We start from the raw sequence: 25,846 nt of genomic DNA on the forward strand, positions 1-25,846 counted from the left end.
TCAGTGAATAGCTCAGAGAAGAAAGATGTTATTAACACATTTAGTAAGATTTTGCACAAGGCCTCTCTTATAACTGTCAACTATTTCTCATTTCATTTGTATTTTATCCTAATATTAGCTCATTCAAGTTGCAATTTTAAATATTGAGAATAGCAAAAAATATTTGACAATACTTCGATACTTCAGTTTAAGATCTAAATGTCTGATTTCACTTATATCTTTTTCTGAAGACACCAGTTTGATTTCTCTTCTGCCTCCCAACAGTATATTTATAAATGGATGTGAGTCATAATGCTTAATCTCTCCATGCACCATTCAACATGTTGGTATTCAAAGAACTGCTTTGAGGAGTTACTGTTCAAATAACTCCATATTTGTGTGCATGAATACACAAATTGAAAACTCCAGATTTACAGCATACATACTAGAGCTAGTTATTGTGACTTTGTTTGTTTGCAGTTATTTATTCACTGACAGGATCTTCAGAAATGATCTGAAATATTTCACACACACGAAAGTGATATAGAGATATAACATTTGTATATCTCTATAAGTGTTGTCATTAAAAATACTGCATATTCAAATGACTTGAGCAGGTTTTACTATGTTTTTACAACTGTAGGTAATACCACATTTTCCACAAGTCACAACATCCTGAACATATTGTTTTTTCCTTGTCACGCCAGCTAAGTTTTGGTTTGGGCACTTTGTCACATGGTTTTTTAAATCAGGAGATAACAGCCAATCAGAGTCAATTTTTCAAACAGCTCAACAAATATCAGGAAAACAAACAAACCGTTTCTTTTCAGTGTAAATCTGAATCTGTTTTCTAGCTGAATGTAAAGTTGGTGTATTTTCCAGGACAAAAAAAGCCTTAACGTAATAACTTCACACAGAAATGGACGTAGCAAAAGCCAATTTAATTTAAACATGTTATGTACTCTTTTACATGTGTGTGTTCTATGACAGTCCTAGGCAGTTTATTGTAGTGTACTGCAGACTAAACTGGTTAATCTGCACAACCGTGGTACGGTTGACATTAAAGGACTATATTAGGCTGGTGCACAGCAGGCTGTGGTGTCCAGGGTCACTTATAAGTTATATCAAGGGTATATTTAATTGAAGCTGAGGATGCTTCACCTATTATACCAGATTTATATTATCTACAGGTTGGGAAACAACAATGACAGCTCAGTAAACCTCAGACTATGAGCACTAAAAATACAAATGATTATACAACTTACTGCAAAGTAATTCTTTGACAAATCATAGGGCCCTCCACCAGACAAATCTTAGTTTAGCCTCTGCTTATAAGCCCAATATGAACATAATGAAGTGAGAAACAGACTATTTATCTCTTCACCTTGACCCTTCACCTTGATGCCCTGGTTTTCTGCAGACTCGGCAGCGGCTGATGATGCTTTCTAGGAAAGGTCCCTTCACTGTCTGAGGTATGGGTTTACTGTAGGAGAACAACATACAGAGACAATAATAATTACAGATAACTTAACAAATTAAATTTGATACAAGTTGCCAAATCACAAGACAGCACTTTTCTGAGTTGGGAAACCTCTAAACAGCATTGGACAAAAGAGTAATGAAAGATGAACGATTCCTTGAATATTTAACGGAAAACTACAGAACTATGTCTCCTTAAACAGAGAAGTGAACAGTTCACCCGAACATGTTGTTGGGGTCGAGGGAGGCCAGCCAGTAGCTATAGGAATCAGGATAGTAGTTACACGTCCCCCTGCCGTGACACTCTATAAAGGGCACTTGGCGAAACTTTTCCAGACATGAGCCAGGAGAAATCAGGGGCTGCGAGGATCCCTCTGCTCCAGCACCTGTTTGCTGTAACAGACAGTAAGAACAGAATCACTTAGAGAAACAAGATCTCTGAATTCAAATTTTAAAAATAGTAAAAATGAACAAAACACTGGTTTCTTTACCATGATGAAAGAGTACCCAGTCCACAGTGATTCCCAACCTCTAGGACATTCTGGTATGAGAGTCCTCTGACTGTGGATGGCTATGACATTGGAGGTGGTTTCGCACACTGAGCACCTAAACAGGTATCCATATTATTTTATTCCACATAAGGTTAGAGGGTAGATGTAGGTGGCAATTTCAGTTAATGGTAATCACACTAAATACACAATCTTATCCCACCTGCTAATGTAGGATTTCAGCATTTCTCCTGATATGGAAACCATGTTCATAGGCATGGGAGTGTCAGTGGACAACCAGTATGAATAGTCATTACGAGAAGCATAGCGGCAGGCATTTTCAGTGTCACAGAACAGAAAAGGCATTGTAGAGAAACGAGGCAGACAGCTCCCCGTGGTGCCTGAGAGACAGTTTAAAACACTTTTTTTAATGATGCAAAGATGCATCTTATATATGCACATACAACTCCTGGGTGCGGTGTTTTCCATGCTCTTACCAAGGTCCTGCCCATGAGCTCTTTTATATCCATTGATAAAGAGGAAAGAGTAACCACTGTAGATGAAGCTAGTGCCATGAGGACATTCAGGGGGGTGGATGCTCTGACTGTGCCTGACTATCAGGAAACTGTCAGCATAACTTGGACCAGTTCTGCCGGGCAAACCTGCAGGACCCTTATGACCTGAAGTTCCAGGTCTGCCACCGGGACCTGCAGAGTTAAGAACATAATATGCAATGAAATAATATCACGTGGGCAGTTTTGTTCAAGGATATTTTTGGAATCTGTTGGGGGATCTTCTATAGTCACTACTACCTGCCACTAATGCACTGAGGACCTGTTTTAATGTGCACTGGCAGATAACTTCACTGAGAGGGCATTATTATTTTTTATTTTTTCTTATTCACACAATGTAATGCACAACTGTGAAACAGGAGCGCTGCCAATACCAGAGCTTTTATTGTTTTTCAGGTTGTGATGTGTCCAGCTATTTGAAAGGCAATTCCAATCATTTGCACACATTTAACACTTCACATTCTACTGAAATACTTGGAAAATTACGTTTTCAAGCGTTTTTTTATATTCTAATGTGTAATTGGAATATACACAAAAACACACTGTAACCCAAACTTTTAGCCACATGTACACACGTATTTTTGTAAATAGAGATTTTCCATTTTTGTTAAAAAAAAAAAATCCCATCCATATGTAAACGCAAAAAACAAAGTCAAATGCTGTCAAGCACATGCCAGAGCAACAGGTGGCAATATAATCCTAACCACATAGAAGTCTTGGCCAATCAGAAGTCTAGAAGCCTGGGTGGAAAAGAGTAAATAAAGATGAATGGCGCATAAAAGCAGTATTTCTAAATGGTAGGATAATAACTGCAGATAGTAAAATTAACAGCAACAGTATTTTGTCTATATCTGCCATTGTAGAAATTCATCTCATGTAAACAATAACATGGCGCACAGCGTGACGTCAAAAAAGGCGCACACCTTTGACGTTGCACGACTAAATCTCAATTTTCCTTGTCCACATGTATACGCAAAAAGTTTTCAAAAATCTCCACCCTAGTGATCCAAAACACTGCTTATGTGTGGATGAAAGGTCCAAACGCATAGAAAAAGCTGTGTTTTCAGAAATACCCGTATACGTGTGGACGTAGCCTTAAACACACCTGGCAGCCCTGCTCTTCCTTTATCTCCTTTGTAGCCTGTAAATCCAGGCAGACCAGGTGGGCTGAAACCCTGCATTCCTTTGATACCACGCTGGCCTGGAGAAGAAATGTTCAATAGCAAAATTTATCATTCGAATATCACATATTACACAGGGAAAGGTAATACATGCAACAAGGATTAACTCTAAAAGTATTAACCTGGTGGGCCTGGAGGTCCTGGTGGACCAGTTCTTCCTGGAGGTCCGCATATGCCACGGGCACCAGGAGAGCCTTGAGCTCCTGGTTCATGTATTACTTTTCTAAATGTTGCCTCACCTTTACGCCCTTTAGGTACACAGCAGGAGCAATTAGAAAGCTATTTCCCCAGATATATGTAATGCTTAGCTTATCAAATATTGACTCACCTGGTGTACCAGGGATACCTTGGGCCCCTGGCTGACCAGGAGGGCCAGGGATGTACCCAGGCTCTCCAATTTTACCTAAAGAAAAAAAAATTAATGGGATTATCTCTTTGTATTGCTGCATGAATTCCAGCATGATGATGATGTGCGTTTCAAATGTATTGTGAGAAACTTGCTGCAGACTTTGTTACTCTTCAACACAGATTACCAGCAGGTCCTGGGAATCCTGGAAGACCTGGGTCACCTCTTAGCCCTGGGTCTCCAGGTCTGCCTATTGCACCCTGAGGGGGCAAATGGAAATAGAAAGATCAGACTGTAATTATTGCAGTTAGAGTTTGAAGACCTGCCATTCTATACAGAATATTAGTTTTAGTACGGTGTGAAGAATGCTACAGGAAGGCTTGATGAAAGATTACCTCAACTGTAAAACACATCTTTTGCTATGAACTCTCCATTTTAATCAAAAACTCATGTCTACTTTCTCTAGGCATTTGTCAGAGGTAAATTACTGTAAAAACGTACAGGTGGTCCATGTGGGCCCGGATCTCCTGGTTCCCCTGAATTACCCTGGCTTCCTGGAAGACCTGGGTCCCCTGTGTCTCCTTTTAACCCAGGCACTGCTGTACCTGGAGGACCAGGTGGGCCAGGGTTGCCTACATTGAGATTAGTAATTGAGGATGAGTGACCTAGTGAAATAGGCATGCAAGAACTTCCATACAGTGACCAAATTACATAAACTGAAATCAACATCTGGACCTATAACTTATCGAGTAGATTCTAACCTTTCCTCCCAGGATATCCAGGTTCGCCAGGGTCTCCTCTATACCCAGGAAGACATGTGCCTTCTCTCCCAGGTGACCCTCCTGGGCCAGGGATGCCTTGTGGACCTGGAATTCCTATGTCTCCTGTTAGTCCACGAATCCCTGTAACAGACAACCCAGGGAGGCCAGGATTTCCAGGAGGACCTACAGAATGGAAAGAACAATTAGTCTGAATCAGTAAGGAATTATTTTAGTAGTGATGCATAATTTATGTAATGGAACAGGCCTTTAGTATATTTTATTGTTTGATATTGCATATAAATACATCAACTGATGAGTGCTTTGTTGGTTGCTATATGTATCGCTCATTATTTAACTTCCAGCATGCGGATTATACTGTAAGTACATCGGATCTCTGGGTGTGTTTGGTTGTATTCAGTGTTTTTCCAAGATTATCTAAAATAAGAAAAAAAAGAAAAGAAAAAAACCAAACAAATCCCAAAACGAAACACTGGACCCTCACCGTCCTGCATAACCCCCACTCCCCAGCTCCTTTAGAGGGTAATGTGACTGGTATGTGACTCACCTGGCTGACCAGGGTCACCACGCTTCCCAGGACTCCCTTCTATCAAGACTGCAGAAGAGCGATATAAGGACAGATGAATTTGTCTGTGCCATTCAGGGGTACCATTAGCTATGAAAGAGATAGCTATTCTACAGGCCTTTTTAATTTTAGACAAAAGAAAAAAGCATACATAAATACATAATTACATAGGATTATACATGACCTCAAAGAACCATACAAACATTTTTTTAAGCAGTATTTGGCTTACTAGTCTCCCCTTTCTGCCCGGCTGGGCCAGGAATCCCATCCAAGCCCTGGCTGCCTTTTGGACCTGGAAACCCTCTATTTCCTGTTGGACCCACATTACCTGAGGCAAACACATTTTAAAAAGTACACTCGATTAAACTTAAAGTATAAATAAAAAGTGAAAGTACTATTTGATCATTTCGAATTGATCCTGGAATGAGACAATGGGTTGCACTTCAAAAATATGTGGTGAAAAAAGTTTCTTCATATAGTTGCAATTAAAAGGACTTTGCCTTGTGGTCCATTAGGTCCGTGTTGCCCTTTGCTACCTGGAGGGCCATCTGACCCTTCTGGCCCTTGAGACCCTGAGGGACCTGAGACAGAAAGAGTGAAGAGAGAGAGTTGGGTAGAGAGGTAGAACGTTAAAGCTGTCTAATATTTTATCAGTTGTACACACCATTTAGTCCAGTAGGTCCTGGGTCTCCCTTGAGTCCAAAAATTCCTGGTAAACCCTCTGTTCCTGCAATTCCAGGTTGTCCTTTTTGACCCTTCGTCGAATTAGTATTAGTCAATCCCGGTTCACCCTGAGGACACGAAGGAAATAATGAAAGAGGGATAAAGAACCTATTGATGAACACATTTGTTTCAAATAATATACACATTTGTATTTATTTACTGGAATCTTCTCTACTGCATCAGTGACATTTAAATTCTACCTTTTGGCCTGCTGGTCCAGGTGGTCCATATCCATTGTACTTTGGTTCCCCAGTAGCTCCTTTGAAACCAGTTTTACCCTGATCACCATCTCGCCCTGGTTTTCCCGGTATTCCTCGATCTCCTTTTATTCCCTTTGGCCCTGGCAGAATTAAATCGCTAGTAACACTTTCTAATAACTATACTACCATCATATTTATAATAATGACGTTAACAAATAATTCAAATGTTGTACTATTATTGAGATGTCTCTGAGAGCTCAAGGTTCTAATTCACAAGAGTTTAAGGTGCATGCAGTAATATTCTAAAACATAATGATTCAGTTCTTATTGTTAGTGTCAACATTCGATTCACAATCTGAAGGGGGCCCTAAACTGTAAAAAAAAAAAAAAAGATTCAGTAAAAATACAATGCATTGTTCTGTATAGATGTGAACGGATTTTCCGTATTCATTATCCGCAGATGTGTTTCCATACTTCTTAATTACTATTAATTACTATTACTATTAATGTACTATTAGTACATATTAAAGCTTATACATTTTTTTGTTTTGTTTTTTTTTATTAAAATATGTTAAAATATTTAAAAAGTTTTTTATCATCATGTAAGGGCTCTTCTTTACCAGCTTTGCTCTATTCCTCTTTACCCGTAAAACCCTCTCTATATACTGATAATCAGGTGGTTCTTAACACACTCAAAATCTGGTTTCAGTTTAGACGTCACTTTAATTTTGTAATGCCGTCTTCCTCGGGTCCTCTAAGTGACAACCATTTGTTTCCCCCTTCACTTTTGGACTCGACATTCTCAGTGTGGTGTGACAAGGGTATAAAACAGTTCAAACATTTATATGTGGATGGTGTTTTCGATAGTTTTCCCAACTTGTCTTCTCGTTATAATCTCCCTATTATCCTCATCACAGAGGAACCATTTCGAAACTCTATGATGCTATTCTGTCTTTTAGTAACCACTCTAATGTTAAGCTTAAGTGTACATGGGAAGGAGAACTAGGAATTCGAATACATGAGGAGTCTTGGGAACAGGCTATAGCGAGGGTACGATCTTCCACCTGCTGTGCTCGTCTTGAACTTATTCAATTTAAGGTCATACACAGGGTGCATTTCTCTAAGTCTAGACTTTCTGAATTGTATCCAGAAGTGGAAAATAAATGTGATAAATGCCATGGTTCTCCTTGTCACCTTAGCCACATGTTTTTTCTGTGTCCTGAGCTACAAGGTTTCTGGACAGGGTATTTTGCTATTATGTCAACTGTTCTTGGGGTAACTCTTCATCCTTGTCCTCTGATTGCTGTATTTGGGATTCCTGTTCGCTCACTTACACTTGATTCCACACAAAAGGCTATTATAGCCTTCACATTCCTATTAGCGAGACGTCTAATATTGTTGCATTGGAAGTCTGTTAAGTATCCTACTATTTCCCGGTGGCTTAAAGTTGTCATGTTTTTTTTAAAACTTGAAAAAATTAAATATACGTTGAGAGGTTGCACAGCCAAATTTTTTCACAAGTGGCAACCCTTTATCTCTTATTTTGCTAGTCTAGAGGTATTGCCTGTTTAAATGTACTTCTGTTACTGTTATATTTCTCTAATATGTTTGATGGTTGTGTTGATCTGTGTGGGACTGGGGGGTGGGGGTGGGGGGTCTTTGTTTTAGAATGCGTTGTGTTTTTTATATATATATAAGTATATTTACTTGGGAAAATGAAGAAAGGTTAATTGTATTTCGGTAACTGCAAGTACTGTTGTTTTCTTTTTTCAATAAAAATATTTTCAAAAAAAAGAAGTTTTTTTTAAAGCTTACATGTTTTTATTGAGAAATAATTGTTAATTTATTTGTGAACTGATGTCTGCTGTGACCAGATGCTAACAGTGGCCTCTGGGCCTGTCTCAATATGAGTACTTGTGCATACCCGGGTTCTTGTGGACTCGTAATAAGTCATCAGTCAGAGAACAAGTACCAATCCAAAAGTTGTGTCCCAAAACCTAGGCCGCATCTTTCAGAGGACCCGGCGATCTACATGGGCCGGGTCCTTCGAAGACCGAGAAGGCTGGAAGTGAGCAGCTGTGAAATGGGACAGTCTAGCCTTCAGATTTGCGTCACCGCTGTCTCGGTGAAGTTTGATAAACTCAGCCGTCTGCTCCTTGCTATCTAAAATATAACAGCACACTGGAGTAAATTCTTGACCATCTCACACTTGTGTTTAATCGGTTTTCTGTTTGACGTTTATTCAACTGGGTGAAAACCCCAGAGTTTTATCTAATCTAATCTAATATGATGACTTTAATTTCAGCCAAACCGATTTACTCAGGAACAAATGAAACACTGAAAAAGCCAAACAATAAAATTTTTAAGTTACATATGTGACTTATATATCATGTTTAACCTGAGTAGCGGGGGTTTAAAAAACAATGAGCCGGGAGTCCACTGTTCTCGCCGGCTCTAGTGACCCTTGAACCCCTGGCTAGTTATCGCTCTGGTGGGTAACAGATGCCTCCAAAAACATCGGAGCACTTTTGCAAATATGTGATGTCTTGATAAATCGAGCAGATATTTGAAGTTTACACAGCTACATTCTCGCCTGAAAATATCTTAAAAGTTTATTTCGTGACCTAGAAAGAGTAATAAGAGTAATATCAAAACTAAATAGCAGCCGCCATTGTTGGAAACTGGAATTGGCTGGACCGCGCTATGAATTCTGGGATAGGTTTGGCCATGAAGGATACACCCGACCCATTCTTCAAATTCGGGGAAATGAGGGACACATTTGTCAGCTGCATTTGGAGCAGCCTTTGAGTTGGGACAGCCTTCGCCACATAGCTGTGACGTAATCGGTCTACAAATGTGGCCTGTGAAGGTTGCGGCCTAGGTTTTGGGACACGGCTAGAGTACGCATCAAGCCGAGAACGCAAAAAGTTCCCGAATGTGTTCTCGCTCCGCCCGGTTTATCAAGCATGCATCCGTGGTGACTTGTGTGGACTTGGTACAGCTAAATATCCCAGAATGCATTTCGTCCAAAACTCAAACGCAGCAATGGTGGAGAAGCACGGCTAAAAACTTTTAAATATTACTCTTTCTGCATCACAAAATAAACTTTTAACATATTTTCAGGTGAGAATGTAGCTGTGTAAACTTCAAATATCTGCTCGGTTTATCAAGACACCACATATTCGCAAAAGTGCTCCGACATTTTCAGAGACGTCTGTTACCCACCAGCTCGATAGCAGACCGGGAGGTCAAGGCTCACTGGTGCCCGACGAGAACAGCGGACTCCTGGCACATTGTTTTCAACCCCCCCCCCCCCCCCCCCCCCCCCGCGGTCTTTCGCTACTCAGGTTGAACATGATCTATAAGTCTCTTAGATAACTTCTAAATGTTAATGTTTGGTTTATATTTTAGTTTTATTTGTTCCTTTGTAAATCGGTTTGGCTGAGATTAGCTGACTCTGAATTAAACCTAACATTAAAAATATTTTAATTCAAGAAGAAACATTTTCGCCGGGAACAAAAACATGTAAAAACGTGGAGATTCTGAAGGCTGCTCCAAAAATGATCATATTATATTTTAAATATTTGTTCAGTTCTCTTCCGAACCCCGGCAGCTGTCTGTTATAATTTTTAAGTGTCTACTAAAATAAAACTAACAGCGTTCTAACATCTCACCTGTTTTTTTATTCCGGCATACATGTATACTATTTTTATTAATAGAGAGATTTCGCTACTCAGATTAAACATAATATATAAGTCACTTAGATAACTTCTAAATCTTAATGTTTGCTTTATTTCAGTGTTTTATTTGTTCATGAGTAAATCGGTTTGGCTGAGATTAAAGTTAAGCTTCACAACAAATTAATCACAGTTAAATTAAGTGCGGATGGCAGTAAAAACTAAAATCATCAAGTATGTTGGTGTTCCAATTGTACAAATTGCATGTCTATACTCGCGTTCTTGCTAAATCCGGATTCCTGTGCGAACTTACAAAGTCCAGACAATCTGGTACGGACTCGTGTACTTGAGAATTGAGAAAGGGCTTCCGATTTGGGTTGTTAAGGTAAAGACTTTTACCTAGCTGACCAGCTGGCTAGACTGATTTGCTGGTTAATAGACTACAGTGGTAAGATTATTGAAAGTTTAGTTTCACCTCAGCACATTTATTATTATGTCCATGTTGTAGCACATAGAAATGTTTAGTTAATATTTGCAGACAGACACATTTTCCCTGTAACTATCTTAACAGTTGCTGAAATTGTGATTTATGTAATGCTGAGCAGGTCATTTCAAGTATGTGGCATACCTTCTTTAAATCTGGTCAGTTTTATTCATATAGCACCATTAATAGTCAATCAACCTTTACCTTGTATGGTAAGGTAAAGACCCTGCAGTGTTAATCTAGAACAAAAGTTCACTTGGATTCATTGATGAAGTGAATGCAATTTGGTAACAAAAGGTGAGATTTTGGCGCCCCTGGTAGAAAATTAACAGGACATTTTGTTTTTCAATTATTTTTTTAACATTATTATTATTATTATTATTATTATTATTATTATTATTATTATTATACACTATAAAATTGGCCCTTGTCATCTTATTCAGAATCAGAATACTTTATTAATCCCTAAGGAAATTATGTGGGTTACAGCTGCTCCAAGACAGTAACAGTAACAGACTAATTAATCAATAAAATATGTTACAGATTTTACAAATTTAAGAAATAGCACTAGTATATACAAATCACTCAATTATAAATATCAAGAATTAAAAGAGGTGATTATAAATAAATATCAAGAATATTGACAAGAATATTACAGAGTAGAAAAGAGCGTGTGCACAAAAGATGTAACATTATTATTATCATTATTATTGTTATTGTAATGGGCATGCAACTTGGAAGATGCTTGTAGTTTTCTCACTACATAAAAACTGCACACTGAAAAGGTAATTTATTCATCTTTTTTTATTAAAAGGATTTTAAAACATGAAGTTTTGTACATGTTAAATTTTTAAGTTTAAGATTTAATTTTTTTTCAGTAGTAGAAATCGTACAATAAATTATTCTGCACAGTGATCACTGAGCATTCATGAGCATGATGACCAAAATATTCTTAATTTTTCTTTATTTAACTTCAGCTTGAAGTAAAATGCATTACTTACCTGGAGGCCCCCTCAGCCCTGCATCTCCTGGAACTCCGGGATGTCCTTTAAACCCTGGTGATGTTAATGATCCATCCAACCCTGGATCACCCGGTGAGCCTGGGGACATACAGGCACACAGCATAAATACAGTTTGGCAGATTTACAAACGGAAATAATAACTAGTCACTGTGAATGTTTAGCTTATTTCAGACCTCTTGGTCCACGATCCCCTGGTGCTCCCACTTTTCCTCTCCACCCTTTTAATCCATTTCTGCCAGGATCTCCACTTGGACCAGCCAGACCAGGGTTACCTTGTGCAATACAGTTAGTGTTAAAATATTATTACCATATCCTACTCAATGCCCTGTCCTAATATAATGTGGATCCTTTGTAAAAAAATTAATTAATTAATTAATAAAATAAAATAAATGAATAAATAAAAAATCTCAGAAATATTAAAGACTGTAAAATGACATTTTTTGAACAAGACTTTACTGGAAAGTGTACCTGGTGGACCAGGGTCTCCTGGGTTCCCAGTATAATTTTGTGGTGATGGAGCTCCTCGGGCACCTTTGGGACCTTGGTCTCCATTCATACCTGGGGGGCCTGGAGGACCTCTAAGCCCATCTGGGCCAGAGTCACCTGCAAATAGCCATGGTAGCTCTAACTTCATCAGTTTTATATTAATCAGTTTTTCATAAATCACTGTCACAGAGGCAAAAACTATCATATTGTTTCAGATCTGACATGAGTTAACTTTGTTTTTTATATTTATTGTTTGTGTATATTATATCCATTCTGTGTGTGTGCACGCGCGCGTGTGTTTGTGTTGCATTTGTGTTTACCTCTTTGACCTGGTGGACCTACAATTCCAGGCAACCCATCTGGTCCATATCCTGATGACGATCCATCTGGTCCAGGGTCTCCTCTGGGTCCTAACAAAAGTGAAGTTGAATATTTTGATAAAAATCGATACATTGTAAAAACTCATAAAGTAATTTTGGTATTTTCAACATCACATTAAGTACTCACATATATGAAAAACACTGATTTTTTAACTATTCCATATTGATGAATTTAAATATGAATGGTCTATCAGATAAGGAATACTGTACCTGGTTGACCAGGTAGGCCATTTTTTCCTTTGATTCCTTTTTGTCCATGATGTCCTTGTGAACCTGGTCTTGATGGCCCAGGGAACCCAGGTTCACCAGCAGGGCCAGGAAAACCAAACCCAGGCAAACCTTGATTTCCCTTCTCACCAGGAAAGCCATTAGGTCCTTAAAAAAATAATAATAATAATAAAAAAATAAATAAATAATATATATATATATATATATATATATATATATATATATATATAGGTGAGCAAAGGAAATATAATATATAAAAATATTCGTGCTGTCGGCGTTAATCTCGTTAAAATGACGTTAACGCCATAACTGCACTAATTTTATATCCAGATTGGTATTACTAAGCTTTTACCTGTTTTTTATCTGTCTGTAATGTTCTTTCAGGGCTAACACCAAATACACCACACAAGTCTAGCATAGACTAACCTTGAGGTCCTTCATAACCACTTGGTCCTGGTTCTCCACTTGGCCCAGGCAAGCCTTTACATGATTCTTTGCTACCAGGTAGCCCTGGAAGCCCTTCAGAACCCTTTACTCCTGCACAAATCAATAACCCAACAATGTAGCAAACAGATCAATATTGTTGCAAGTTTGTGCCTTATTATGTGCTTATGAAGAGTACAGTTTTGATTTTAGTTCAGTGTAGTTATCAGTACCTTTTTCTCCTGGAAAACCAGGACTGCCAGTTAGCCCTGGATATCCAGGTAAGCCAGGATTCCCAGGATCACCTGCAGGCCCTGGATCTCCATCTTCACCTGGAAGCCCTGGGAAGCCTGGAGGCCCAGGGTCTCCAAGGTTGCTATCACCCTGTTATTAGAAAAATAGAGGACATAATTTATATGTAAGCATTCACTACTTAATCTGCTTCCAGAATTATATTGCAAGGTATAATGTTTGGTAGTGTTTGGTAATGTTCCAAGCCTTTGATTATGAAAACAAAATGCTGCATTTTCTCATTTTTTGTCATTCCCTGATCTCCCTTCACAAAGAACTTACATAACATGAAGGAAGCAGTCATTTGAGGGGCCAGTTTTTAAAAACAAATATCTAGACAATAATGTAAAAAATAATTTTTATTTATTTATTTTTTTGCTTTTATGCCTTCCTGTAAAGACCAGTAAAGTGCAATAGAGTGTTTGCTATATGAAGATGTCTGTTGTATCAACTTTGTTTCTAACCTTTGGTCCTGGAGGACCAGGAGGTCCTTCTTGGCCTGGCTGACCTGGGGAACCTCTACCTGGAGGGCCTGGGACACCTGGTTGGCCCTTGTCACCTGAAAAATACATACTTATCAGTAAAAACATAAATCATCTATATGACTAGTCCTTTTTTCCTTTTGAGACAGTCAAAGTAATCTCATATCTAGGAAATATTTTATGTGTTTGCAAATATGCAAATTTCTTCTGCATAAATTCACAGAACCTACCTTTCTGTCCTTGTTTCCCTGGCATTTCAGGAAATGATAATCGGCCACGTTCTCCTTTCTGGCCTGGTATACCTGGTGGTCCTAGACGACCTGGAGCCCCCGGATGACCTGACATTTGTTTTGGTGATATAAAATATGTTTCTCTTCTGCTATTATAATTTAGCCATTGTTTTCCATCCATCCAATTATTCATCCACCTATTGAGTTATGCATCCATACAGCATATCCACATGCAGTACTTACCTGGGCTTCCAGGTGAACCTGGCCAACCTTTCAATCCAGGTGGGCCAGGAAGTCCTTTACTGTATATGACTCCAGGTTCCCCCTTTTCTCCTACAATAAAGGAGAGAATGTATGTTAGTATTTTACTATATTTAAGTTTTTATTAAATTTTACATTAATCAGTATATAATATAACCTGGAATTCCTGGCAGCCCTGGAAAGCCAGGTACCCCATTATCTCCTTTCATTCCTGGAGGCCCAGCAGGTCCATAACCCACTGGCCCAGAGTAGCCGTCTGGTCCTGGTCTGCCTAAAGGGCCTGGTGGGCCTTGGACTCCACGGTCTCCCGTTTCACCAGAGAAAAAATACTAGAGAGTGGGCAGAATACTTGTTCTAGCTATGACTAAAAAAAATTATTGTTTTGCTCCTGTACATGTTAGAACCTCTGAAGCATCAAATGTGACACCTGAGATGTGGAATTGTACCAGGCAAAAAGATGTCATGTAAAACTCAGATTTGTCAACAATTTCTCACCGGATCCCCTGGAAGCCCTGGATTGCCTTTGCGACCTGGCAATCCTGGAAGCCCAGGTAAACCCAGCTCCCCAGGCCTCCCAAGCTGTCCCTGGTCCCCTTTCTCTCCCTTTGGCCCAGGAACACCAAAGGAATACGACTCTCCCTTCTCTCCTTTTCGACCTGGAAAACCTGCTTCACCAATTGGACCCTTTGGAAAAGAATTAATATTAAGTGTTTACATAGGTAAAGAAAAACAAAACAACAACAAAGCAAAAATTTCAAGACATGTTTTCTTACAGGTCTTCCTGGTAAGCCTTTAGGTCCTGGGAAACCGGGATCACCTTTATCACCTTGAGGCTGATTGAAGCCTGAGTGGCAGAAATAGTGCACATTCTATTTTTAAATCTTATTTGCTTTCCATCACTACCAGTAAAAGTGCATTTGAATGCGCAACTCAGATAGAATAAAATTCATCTGTTATGCAGTGCTTGTTACCAGGAGGGCCAGTTTCACCCTGGGGACCTGGTGGTCCTGGGAATCCTGATCCAGTACACTCATAACAGGGATCCCCCTTTTGTCCTGTACAAAGAAACAAACATTTTTTTAAAATCTCAATTATTGCACAATATTATTTTATATATGAGATTCAAAGGCCTTGATGACAACTGCACACAACACAGTAGTCTGCTAGTAAAAGTAAGTCATAACAAGTTTGAAATAAATAATAAATACTAACTACAATGGTTTAAAAAATTAAAAAAGAAGGCTTTAAAAACAATCCAACCTTTCATTCCAAACACCCCATCGTATCCCATGAGTCCAGGCAATCCATTCACTCCTTTAATTCCTGGCAGACCCTTGGTAACTCTGTTAGCTACAAACGACAACAAACTTAGTTTCCTAATTACACTTTCAAAAAATTTCCTCTAAATATCTGTATAATTATTGCAGTAGTATGTCATTAATATCCTTCACTATAGTCATTTAGCCTATATCTAAGAGTTTAAAAATCCATATCCACTCTGTTCAATGACTATCACTGGTCCACAACGTACATGCTACAATTCTGTAAATAAAAAGCTAAACTTTCAAAGTTATTTGTTTATTTATTTGTTTTGTTAAGCATGATAGAGATTGAGCATTTAATTAGTTGTTGTTTTGTCTCTTCCACAGCATGTCTTTGTCCTGTCTTCATCCACTCACGCCCAACCGATTGTGACATGACATCTTGCAGTAGGTTTATTGTTAGCATTTGAAGTTATAGTATTTGGGGGAGAACATTTTTGCATACTTCTGTCTTCAGGGATTCCAGGTGGGCCCTGATCTCCAGGAGGTCCTTGGTCACCAGGCTCTCCATCTGGACCCGGAGGTCCAATATAATCAGCCCCAGGCTCCCCAGAATCACCTTTTAGGCCTGGAAAGCCAATGGGACCACGTAGGCCAGGCACATCAATACCTAATCCTGTGCAGGGTAAAGTGAGAGGCCATGAGCAAGCTTTACAAAATAAGCTTAACATATGGATGAAGGTACAAAGGATGTTTTTCTCTTTCAAATTCTTTCTTCACACCTGGAGGTCCTCGTGGTCCAGGAAAGCCCACAATACCTGAGAAAAGAATAGTCACATGTGTTATTACTGTATGGGCAAGTCAGCTACAATAAAGCAGGGTTTTTTTTCATCGGCTCATGACTGGTGCAGGCTTTGACTTTAGGATTTGCTATTCTGTTGTATATCTTCTTCATTAGTTTGTATATTATAGAGTATTATGCACCCCGAGGCCCAGGAAGTCCAGATGGGCCCTGATGACCAGGATCTCCCATGTATCCTTTGATTGGCTCAGTCACATATGTCTGTAAACAAAATTGCATTGGACGTTTTAGAACAACAGGAAGTGATATATTCAAATAAAATCCACAGAAATTCATTCTGTATCCATAACAAAGACTAATGTAGCATTTTTCTGACCATATAAGGATTGTAAAGTAGAAAACTGTCATAAACTCACATCTCCACTTGGGCCAGGCGGACCCCTATTTCCCTTTTCACCCTATATAGAGGATGCAAACAAAGTGTCATGCAAAACATTATTACCCCTTCAAGAGATTTTGCTTTGGTACTACACCACCTTTACTGATTCGATTTAATACTTTAATGTATAAATGCACATTTTAAAGAATTTAAAGAATCTGAATAATTAGTAAGAAAAAAGGATAACTGACCAGCACTCCTGCTGGCACTCCTGGATATCCTGGATCCCCTCTGGGGCCAGGTCTTCCCTAAACAGAAATATGTTGTATTCAACAGTTGTATTGTTGTATTCAATATATATCGTATATATATATATATATATATATATATATATATATATATATATATGTGTGTGTGTGTGTGTGTGTGTGTGTGTGTGTGTGTTTTTAAGCATAGCAGAACAGTACCAGAAATCCACGTGGTCCAGCATCACCATCCTTGCCTGGCTTACCCTGTAAGGACAATTAAGGATAAGCATGAAGATTCATATAAGCTTGAGTTTTTCAGGATGAAGTACATGTTTTTATTTATTTTCTCATAGATTTTTTACTTAGGTCTCAAAAATACAGTTTTTAGACTGTAAAATGCCAAATGTTTGTGATCTTCATGTAAATCTTCATGTTCCTCAAAAAAATCGTTTGTTGCCCTCTGCCACCTCTGGAGGCCATTGCCAGATCCTTGTGTCTCAGAAAAGGATCTGGCGACCCCTTGCACCCCGCCCACAACTTGTTTGACCTGCTGACTTGTGGTTGGCGCCTCAGGTGAATCAGGTCCCACACCTCCAGACTCACTAACAGCTTCTTTCTGTAGGGCTTTCAGACTGTTAACAAACACTATCCCCCCACACCCCATCCCTTCCTACCCACCTCACCAATCTGAGTCATGGCCTGAGTAACCCCCATCACTCAGGCCACTCACATATGGACTCTATACTCAGACCAAATCCTTTTGCACTGCTTCCAAGGACTTTGCCCTCCAATGTGTGCCTTTCACTTGTTTTGTATATATTCCTCTCGACTGTCTTTTGTTTGCTATTTATTCCTGATGTCTGTACTATTTATATATTTTTCACCCTGCACAGTTGCCGTGGAGCACCCATAATTTCATTGTACAATGATAATAAAGAGCTATTCTATTCTAAAATAAAAATAGGTAAAATAGGCCTTCAAATAAATATATAAAAATAAAAAAAATCTCAAACAGGAATTCAATTCAAATTAAAAATTCTTATTCAAAGACACATGTGGTCTTTGAAGCAGTGACTTCTAATATATATGAAATGAGAATGTGGCCATATCAGGGTTGGAGTTTTTTGAGGACCCTTTTAAGCAATGCTGTGCCCCCTCAGTCTGAAGACACACTAAAAATATGTAGAATGATCCTTTTCTTTGATTTAGAGATGCTGCTGTTGTCCCTGACCTGGGATGGCCTAAACAGAGAGCTTCAACGGGCTAATAATAAAACTATGGAACATAATTATGTTTGTTGTTGGTTGCTGCTGTCTTAGCAAAAATAATTTTGATGAAGTGATTACTATAATGTAGATAACCAATGACAGTCTTTTCTCTCATCTTAAATGGCAAATCGCATTGAGTTTGATGTTGCATTACTGCCCTCTGCTGCTCATCCTCTTTTTTGTGCTATTCATACTGGTGCTGGTAACCCTTTGGTGCAAAGGGAAGGAATGAAAAAATAGGGGGATGTGTGAGAATTGTGGAATATCAGGCACAATAAATTGATTAACCAAATGCCATATGTTTGTACACAGTCAAATGGAAAAACTGAGTGGTAATGGGATGCTGTGTCTTACCTCTGGACCTGGTAATCCTCTTCCTCCTTTTGCGCCTTTAAAATATAGTCCATAACCAGGTTCTCCCTGGAAACAGATTAAAATAAGGACAAGAATCATTACGTTTCTTTAAAATTAGTGAATGTATTCAATTGTCTTGAATTTTAATTCTGTACTTACCGTTGAACCTTTGCAGCCCTTTTCTCCTATATCTCCCTTGTTTCCTTTTAACCCCTAAATAAGAATCAAAAAATAAAAGCAACTGAAGTTATGTTCTGATAATTTCAATGACAATATTTCTGTATTAGAGTGGCAGGATGTGGAAAGAGCAGTTCAGGGACCAAATGTTTAGAATTGCATTTTTAAATTGTATTTTTAAATATTATATTTGTATTTACTATGCTTCATTTGTTTTTAATTTTACCTCATCCTTTTTGTAAGTTTGCTAGTTAATCATTTTAGAAAGGAATTAGAAATCTCATCTCTTTGGTCCCAAACACGGCAGCGTGTTTTGACTACTTACCCAGTTGCTTTGAAATGCTTTGGGCAAAACAGTTCTGGTAATGCGCCTGTGATTTTTTCTCATAGTGTCACTATTCACACATTGGAAACATATGCCCTTCAAGATTATTTTTAAGTAATCTTTTTTCTTTACCTTCTTTCATCTCTTCCCATTAGTAAACAAATTTTGTTTTTTTGTTCTGTCTATTGAAATTAGCAGGTTAGTGCAGGTTACTGTTCAATCAGCCACTGCAAAAGTAGGAAAATATTCAGCCCAGTCACCGAAGAGTGAACAGTGTGACGTGAGAAATCCTTGGGTCATTTTCCAAAACTAGAAAGGCAATGATGATTTTGTTTAAGAGTATTACATGAAATTGTTCCTGTACCTCTAACACGAGACCCCCTGAGACAAGCTCCTTGATCCGACCTTTTGGGCCAGGTGGACCTGGTGGGCCTTGTCTCCCCTGCAACATAAAAATTAAAATTACCCTCACCAAAAAAAACAAGACATAATATACACAACTGTCGGCATGAATTATGATACAATGCTGCCACAATAATAGTGAAAAAGAAACTACCTTAGGTCCTTGAGGTCCTGGGGCACCACTAAAACCTTCCTGACCCTAAAATAAAAGTTTAGTTTTTCATAAACAAATTTTTTTTATTCATATTTGCTTTTATCAGACAGTTCACGTGAATAGTTTTAGGGTGTGAATAACTCAAGACTCACAGCAGCTGTGGTTTTACTTTTTTGACGGACTCATTATCACAATACAAGCTTTCAAACCTGCACACACATACGCAGATTTAATTCTAACAGCATTACCTTTGGTCCTGGAGGCCCTCGGTGTCCAGGAAAGCCCTGTTCATAAAGAACTTAAACACTTAACGTCAAACATCACACAAAAACATGTCATCCACAAAAATCTCAGAAAAAGCTTTGCTTACAACAGATCCCCTTGGTCCAGGTTCACCAGGTTGTCCTTTGTATCCAGGTAAACCTGGATCTCCCTAAAATTCAAGGAAACTTTGCTTTCAATATAAAATAAACATAACTGTTCAAAAATAAATATATATGTGTGTCTGACTGACAGGATTTATTTATTAAGAGAGCAGTCTAAAATGTTACCGACTGTCCATCCCTCCCAGGTGGTCCACGGGGCCCTGGTTGTGAACTGCCTGGTATCCAAGATTCACCCTATGAAAATGACGCTTCAAAAATGTAATAATACTTTATAGTTGCAGTTAATAAATCTTGTTAGTAACTGGCATCTGTAGACTTTGACTGTCACTTTTAAAATGTTTTTATCAACCTTGGTAATGTGTTGTGTACCATAACCCAGACATAACCGCACATATTTCGAACTGGTTAAAAGTCAGTGCTTCCTCTGAAATTCCTCAACTCAGAATTCAAAGTCAAAGTCAGAGCTTTGAGAATCCCCCTTTTTCCCCTGATGGCATGGATGCATGCTTTTGACACTATTTTGCTCAGCCACCATCAAAGGAAATGTGATTTGAAGACTGGTAAATGTTGAATATCACAACACAGGAACACTCATAGGGGTACACATATACATACATTGTATTTTCTGAAGTTCTTTTAAACACTAGAATCACATTTTCTAGCATTCTTGTGCATTCAAATAAACATGAACAGTTCCCAGTAGTTCTTGCCCAAACAATTAGCTTTCTAATTGTAATATTTACATTGGTAAGGATAACTTTAACTAGCTAAGCTTCTTGAATGACAGCCATTGCTGAGCAGTTCTGCAGACACATCTTTCCCTGTTACAAAAAGAATTTAGCACAAGGCCATGAAGCGGCTTATCATTACCTTAGGTCCAGGCTGACCCGGTGGACCCTGTGGATGAAAAACAAATATTCAAACATTTATTTATCAATTGTTAATTTGGGTAATTTTAAATGATGATGCAATGAAATATGATACCAGAGTCACTGAGAAGTGTAGCAACACAGAATTTAAAAAAAAGGTTTTCTTTTGTTCTTACTGGCAGTCCATCAGGACCAAAAGTCCCATGTATACCGGGAGGTCCGTCTTCCCCCTTTTGGAAAGTAATGCGTTGAGAACATGCAGTGAAATTACAAACTCTTTAACCTATAATACATTTAAAATGTGCTCTTTCAAATTAGAAGCCCCAACCCTAACCCTGAAAAAAAGTTCAAAGCATTATAGGTCCACAGCTAATATGCAATATTTTCATACGTCTGTTCCATTGCAGCCTGGGGCTCCCGGTGGGCCCGGAGGCCCCTGTAAGCCTGGGACACCCTATATAAAACACAACAGCCATGTATGAGGATCTGCAGGAATATGCATGTCTGTGATTCATACATTAGACTTGTATACACAACAAGACAACTCACTGGTAAGCCATGACTTCCCGCAAACCCCTCTTTGCCTTCGAGTCCCTGTAATGACAGAAGCGAAAATAGCTTTCATTTTTAACATACATGTAGGTGTTACTGACTGAAAGACAAACAGACATTTCTTTTTTTTTTTACCGGATCGCCTTTTGGTCCTGCTGGTCCATCATGCCCAGTGTTTCCCTGTCATAGTAGGCAAACTTTTAATGAATCCCTATGGCATAGCAACACATACAGTCATGTAAAAAAGTTTCATTCAACTATGAAGTACAAGCACACCCTTACCGACTCCATAGTATTTATCAGGGTAAGTACACAAGTGCTGCTAAATCAAATTAACTTAAATTAAATTAACAATAATCACCTCTAAAAAGCAGAGATTCTGCAGTTTGCTGGTCTGGAGCATTTAAGTGCATATTAACACAGTGTTCCAACTGAATTTACCCCCAAATCCCACTGCACAGTGCTCAGAGAACATTTCTATGTGAACAAACCACAAGACTTCTACAGCAATGACAGACAAGACTGAAGTGGAGATGTTTGGTCATAATGCTCAGAACCACGACTGGTGAAACCAGACACAGCATATCAGTGTTGTGATGCTCCAGTCAACAAGAACTCAGAACTGTATAGCAGTGCTGTGGCAGGATCTTAAGAGAGCTGTGCATGAACTAAGACCTGCAAACCTCAGTGAGCAACATGTTAGTTGGCGAGTAGGCCAAAATTCCTTCAGAGCAATGTGAGCAACTGATGAAGTCACACAGAAAATGATTTCTTCTTTCTTCAGGCTGTTAAATCATGTGGTGTCCTTAGTTACTTTGTTATTTAACTACTGAATTTCCCAGAGGAACCCACCCGAGGTTATACTACACCATTTCGTGTTGATTTTTCCTTTCATTTAACAAGTTCAATTAAAAATGTGTAGGCATATGAGAAATTTTGAATTATATATCAAGTATAATAATATAAGATCTAATTTAGACTGACACTACAAACTGTGCTAATATGAGAAAACTTAATGAGAGCTTAAGTTTTACCTTTAGTCCCATCGGGCCAGTGGAACCATCTGTTCCAGGACGTCCTGGTGTCCCAGGGGAACCTGGATTTCCTGGAAATCCTTTGTCTCCCTGTTTGTATGAATGTGTGAATGAAAAGTAATAGGACACAGAAAGAAAGGTCATAAGGTGGCAACCAGTAAACAAACAGCAGCTTCATTGGTATTGTCACTTTATAAGTAAATACGTAGCTGCTGTTTTGTGAATGCTTATGAAAATATTGCCAACTATAACTGGTATTGGTACATTTATCAGCTGTATGCGGTTAAAATGAGAGAAATTACTATATTTATAACTGCAACAAACCTAGTGTGTAAACACACTGAAATATTTATCCATGTCCTTCGTAAAGGATATATTTAGCCATACATCCATTTTCTTTTGTTTATTTAAGATATAATTATTATTAATTTGTGGATGCTTGATAAAACTGTACAGTCTACATAGTGTAAAAACGAAAACAATTTACATCATCATTACATCTAGGGGGTAATGACTAGAGAATTTTATATTTCTATGACTAATGTGTCTATTTGCATATATTCCTTCTAAGATGTGTTTCATAATTAAATTATTTGTTACTTTGAAAAATTATTTAATTAGTGGAGTGTACACCATAGTCACGGGAAGTACAAATCATGCTTTGAGAAAAAAAAAAAGAATAAAAGTTTTGTGAAAAGAAGAAGTAAGTAGCTGTAAACTGCAGGAGGATGAACTGAGTCTTCGACACAGACAGTGAATTAGACACTTACCCTGCTGCCTTTCACTCCATCACAGCGGCACTGTGATCTTCCGTTGCACACACACTAGAAGAAAGTTTACATTTTTTAATCTCTAATGCACAAAATAAAAAAGCAAAATAAAATAAAAACAACTGTGTTTTTGACAAATTGTCAAATATTTGTAATGTAATGCTGCTTCCTCAAAGTCAGTTGTCCTACTGACTGTAAAGTATTTGCATTTTGCATAATGCTGCATATACTGCATTATTTTTTTTTAAATGCACAAATAGGTGATTTCTCAGTTTTTTCACCGTAGCTTTGGTATAAAATCTTTTTCCTTTTTTGTTGATTTTTTTTGATTTTGCAGGCTCCAGGTCCTCAAGGCAGTCTTTAATCATACTTTTTTTGCTAGTATAGTGAGGGACATTCCTTGTACTTGAGGCTAATTTGTGGAGGATTAGCACCTTTAAAGCAATTTGCCTTAATAACATCTCTAACTCTGTGATGGGTTTGTAGCTTAAACCTATTCGCTGGAACGTTCAAGACAATTTAACTACACAGCAAAGCAAGACACGAGTAGGCAAAGTTCTTTATGTTTCTCGTGCACGGGAGAGAACTGGACAAACGCCGTTCCTTCGCTTGACCCCAGTTGCACTCGTCTGCTCCCCCGTAACACTGCTCTTTTATTGAGGCTACATGAAGACAGGCACACTTCAGGCACACTTCTGGCCTGTTTATTAATAGGTTCATTAACATATGACGTACATACACACAAAGAGTACCTTGCCTGTGCGTTGTGTAAGTATGTGTGTGTGTGTGTGTGTGTGTGTGTGTGACTTCCCTAAACCTGCTGGTCTGGAAGTCCAGCAGTTCATCTAAACAAAAGGCACTTAGACTAAAACAGACGTAGATACGTTTATCCTACCACAAAACAATAAGAGAAGGTACGACCGTGTGAATGCCAGAACACTCTGGGAGGCACACAGAGTCTCCACAGACTACTAAAGATCAAACCTCTACCAACATGACATTGATTATAAAACTCTAAGCATATATGAGTAGATATTTCTAAGCATAAATGACAATCCACTATATAAACCTGACACTCTGCTGTGTTAATACCCTCCTGAGTCCCTATTAAACACAGTGGCCTTTAATTAGAAAGCTGCACACATATTTGCTTGTCAGCAGTGGTTTAGTGAAGCTAACAGACTTTAAAAAGTGGGGTAATAAAGTATATAAAAAAGAGTAATCTGCACAGTGTTGTTTGTAGTCTAAATATTAGGCCACCCTTGAGCCAAAAGCAGCTTAGCAAGAACAGCTACAATGATAAAACCGTTATACCTAATTATTGGAAATTTATTACATTGGTCATTAAGCTATAATTAATTCAGTTTTTCAGCTTCTTTTTTTTTTTTTTTTGCACATGAAACAACATCAGACTTTTCCATGACCTACTATGAAAAGGCCCACCAACATAGCACACTGAAGAGTGTTGTACACATTACCTAATGGAGTGCATCAGCAAACAGGCTGGAAAAAAAAAGCATCACATTTCTTTGGGAGATGTTTAAAAAAAGTTTCCAGGATGCTTTTTTCCAGTAAACAGTCATTAAGGTCCTCACAGAGTTACTAAACAGAGAAAAAGAGAGTGCTATACAGCATTACTATTTAAGAAGTTACTGATCTACAGGTTTGAGAAAAATATTCATTGTCATTCTTGAACCTATATTTTTTTTAGAGGAAAAGAAAAACACTATATTTAGATACAGAATTGAGTTGTTATGTGGTTTTCTCTCGAGCAATGTCGATTAATAAGTCAGTACAGCTCAACAACAAGCCCAGTCCATGCAGGGTGACATGAAGGAAAGCAACACAATTTTTTTAATCCAGAGTCAGCCACAAAAGAGCCCATGTCCCATGTGTTTATATTTAAAAAAAAGACAGTCAGTGCAGTGATGGATTATCAGTGCGTGCAAAGCTTAATAAAGCTAATAAGGGGAAATAAGAAGGATCTTACCTTTTTTCCATCAGTCATCACCAGCATTGCAGCCAACAGGATTATAGGAATTATGAATGTTGGAGTTCCCATGGCTTTTCTTTCTGCATTTACATCAGTAGTTTGGGAATAACCACAGGCACTCCAGGGGGGATAGGTGTCTCCTTGAGTGCTCTCCTCTGTAACCAGCTTTCAAATTTCACTCATCTACCGCAGTGCTTTGGGTGATGTTATGTGACGGCAGTCCTCAATCAAGGTTTCCCCATCTGACTTTATGACTTTAGACAGTACAGCCCGGAGAAGTTGTTTAACTTGACCTTGAATAGAGAGGCGGTCTGAACTTTCTGTTGTGTTTATTCCCAGTCAGAACGCTTCTTCTCATCTCACTCTCGCTGGTCCTTGCAGCGGAAGTTTCTCACTTTGGTTTTTTACTGGCATGAGGACAGGAGATAAGATGGAATCTCAAGTTAGGGATTAAGCTACTTGGCTAGAACTAAATGAACTTCATGAAAATCATTTCGGGCTCTGAATTTGGGTGAGTAGCGAATACTTGTTGTGCATAGTGGAACTAGTCTTTTAAAAATCCTTAATCAGTTGCATGCTCCCACTTTTTAAACGT

General features: G+C 38.5%; 1 protein-coding gene across 1 annotated transcript; it reads right to left on the reverse strand.

Annotated features, from left to right (window-relative positions):
- Window positions 1–1,359: 1,359 nt before the first annotated feature.
- LOC102786950 (uncharacterized) lies at window positions 1,360–25,320 on the reverse strand. The gene is made up of 52 exons (XM_087831983.1): window positions 25,249–25,320; window positions 23,259–23,312; window positions 22,489–22,578; window positions 21,590–21,634; window positions 21,452–21,496; window positions 21,294–21,356; window positions 21,079–21,132; window positions 20,904–20,930; window positions 20,199–20,267; window positions 20,018–20,080; window positions 19,896–19,931; window positions 19,648–19,692; window positions 19,456–19,533; window positions 18,749–18,802; window positions 18,590–18,655; window positions 17,187–17,231; window positions 16,971–17,027; window positions 16,757–16,798; window positions 16,523–16,601; window positions 16,321–16,356; window positions 16,044–16,214; window positions 15,537–15,626; window positions 15,248–15,331; window positions 15,050–15,120; window positions 14,772–14,960; window positions 14,434–14,605; window positions 14,259–14,348; window positions 14,016–14,123; window positions 13,768–13,862; window positions 13,246–13,396; window positions 13,016–13,126; window positions 12,572–12,736; window positions 12,302–12,391; window positions 11,964–12,098; window positions 11,669–11,767; window positions 11,475–11,573; window positions 6,313–6,452; window positions 6,054–6,180; window positions 5,890–5,970; window positions 5,619–5,717; window positions 5,372–5,419; window positions 4,807–4,989; window positions 4,547–4,677; window positions 4,233–4,305; window positions 4,028–4,102; window positions 3,822–3,947; window positions 3,624–3,719; window positions 2,444–2,653; window positions 2,170–2,347; window positions 1,950–2,064; window positions 1,679–1,851; window positions 1,360–1,462 (listed from the first exon to the last, which is right to left on the reverse strand). The coding sequence occupies exons 1-52, from the start codon at window positions 25,318–25,320 to the stop codon at window positions 1,360–1,362; spliced, it is 4,998 nt and encodes a 1,665-aa protein (XP_087688109.1).
- Between the last annotated feature and the right edge of the window lie 526 nt (window positions 25,321–25,846).

The sequence above is a fragment of the Neolamprologus brichardi genome, chromosome 18 (assembly GCF_056152115.1).
Source record: "Neolamprologus brichardi isolate AB-2024 chromosome 18, ASM5615211v1, whole genome shotgun sequence".
Taxonomy (NCBI): domain Eukaryota; kingdom Metazoa; phylum Chordata; class Actinopteri; order Cichliformes; family Cichlidae; genus Neolamprologus; species Neolamprologus brichardi.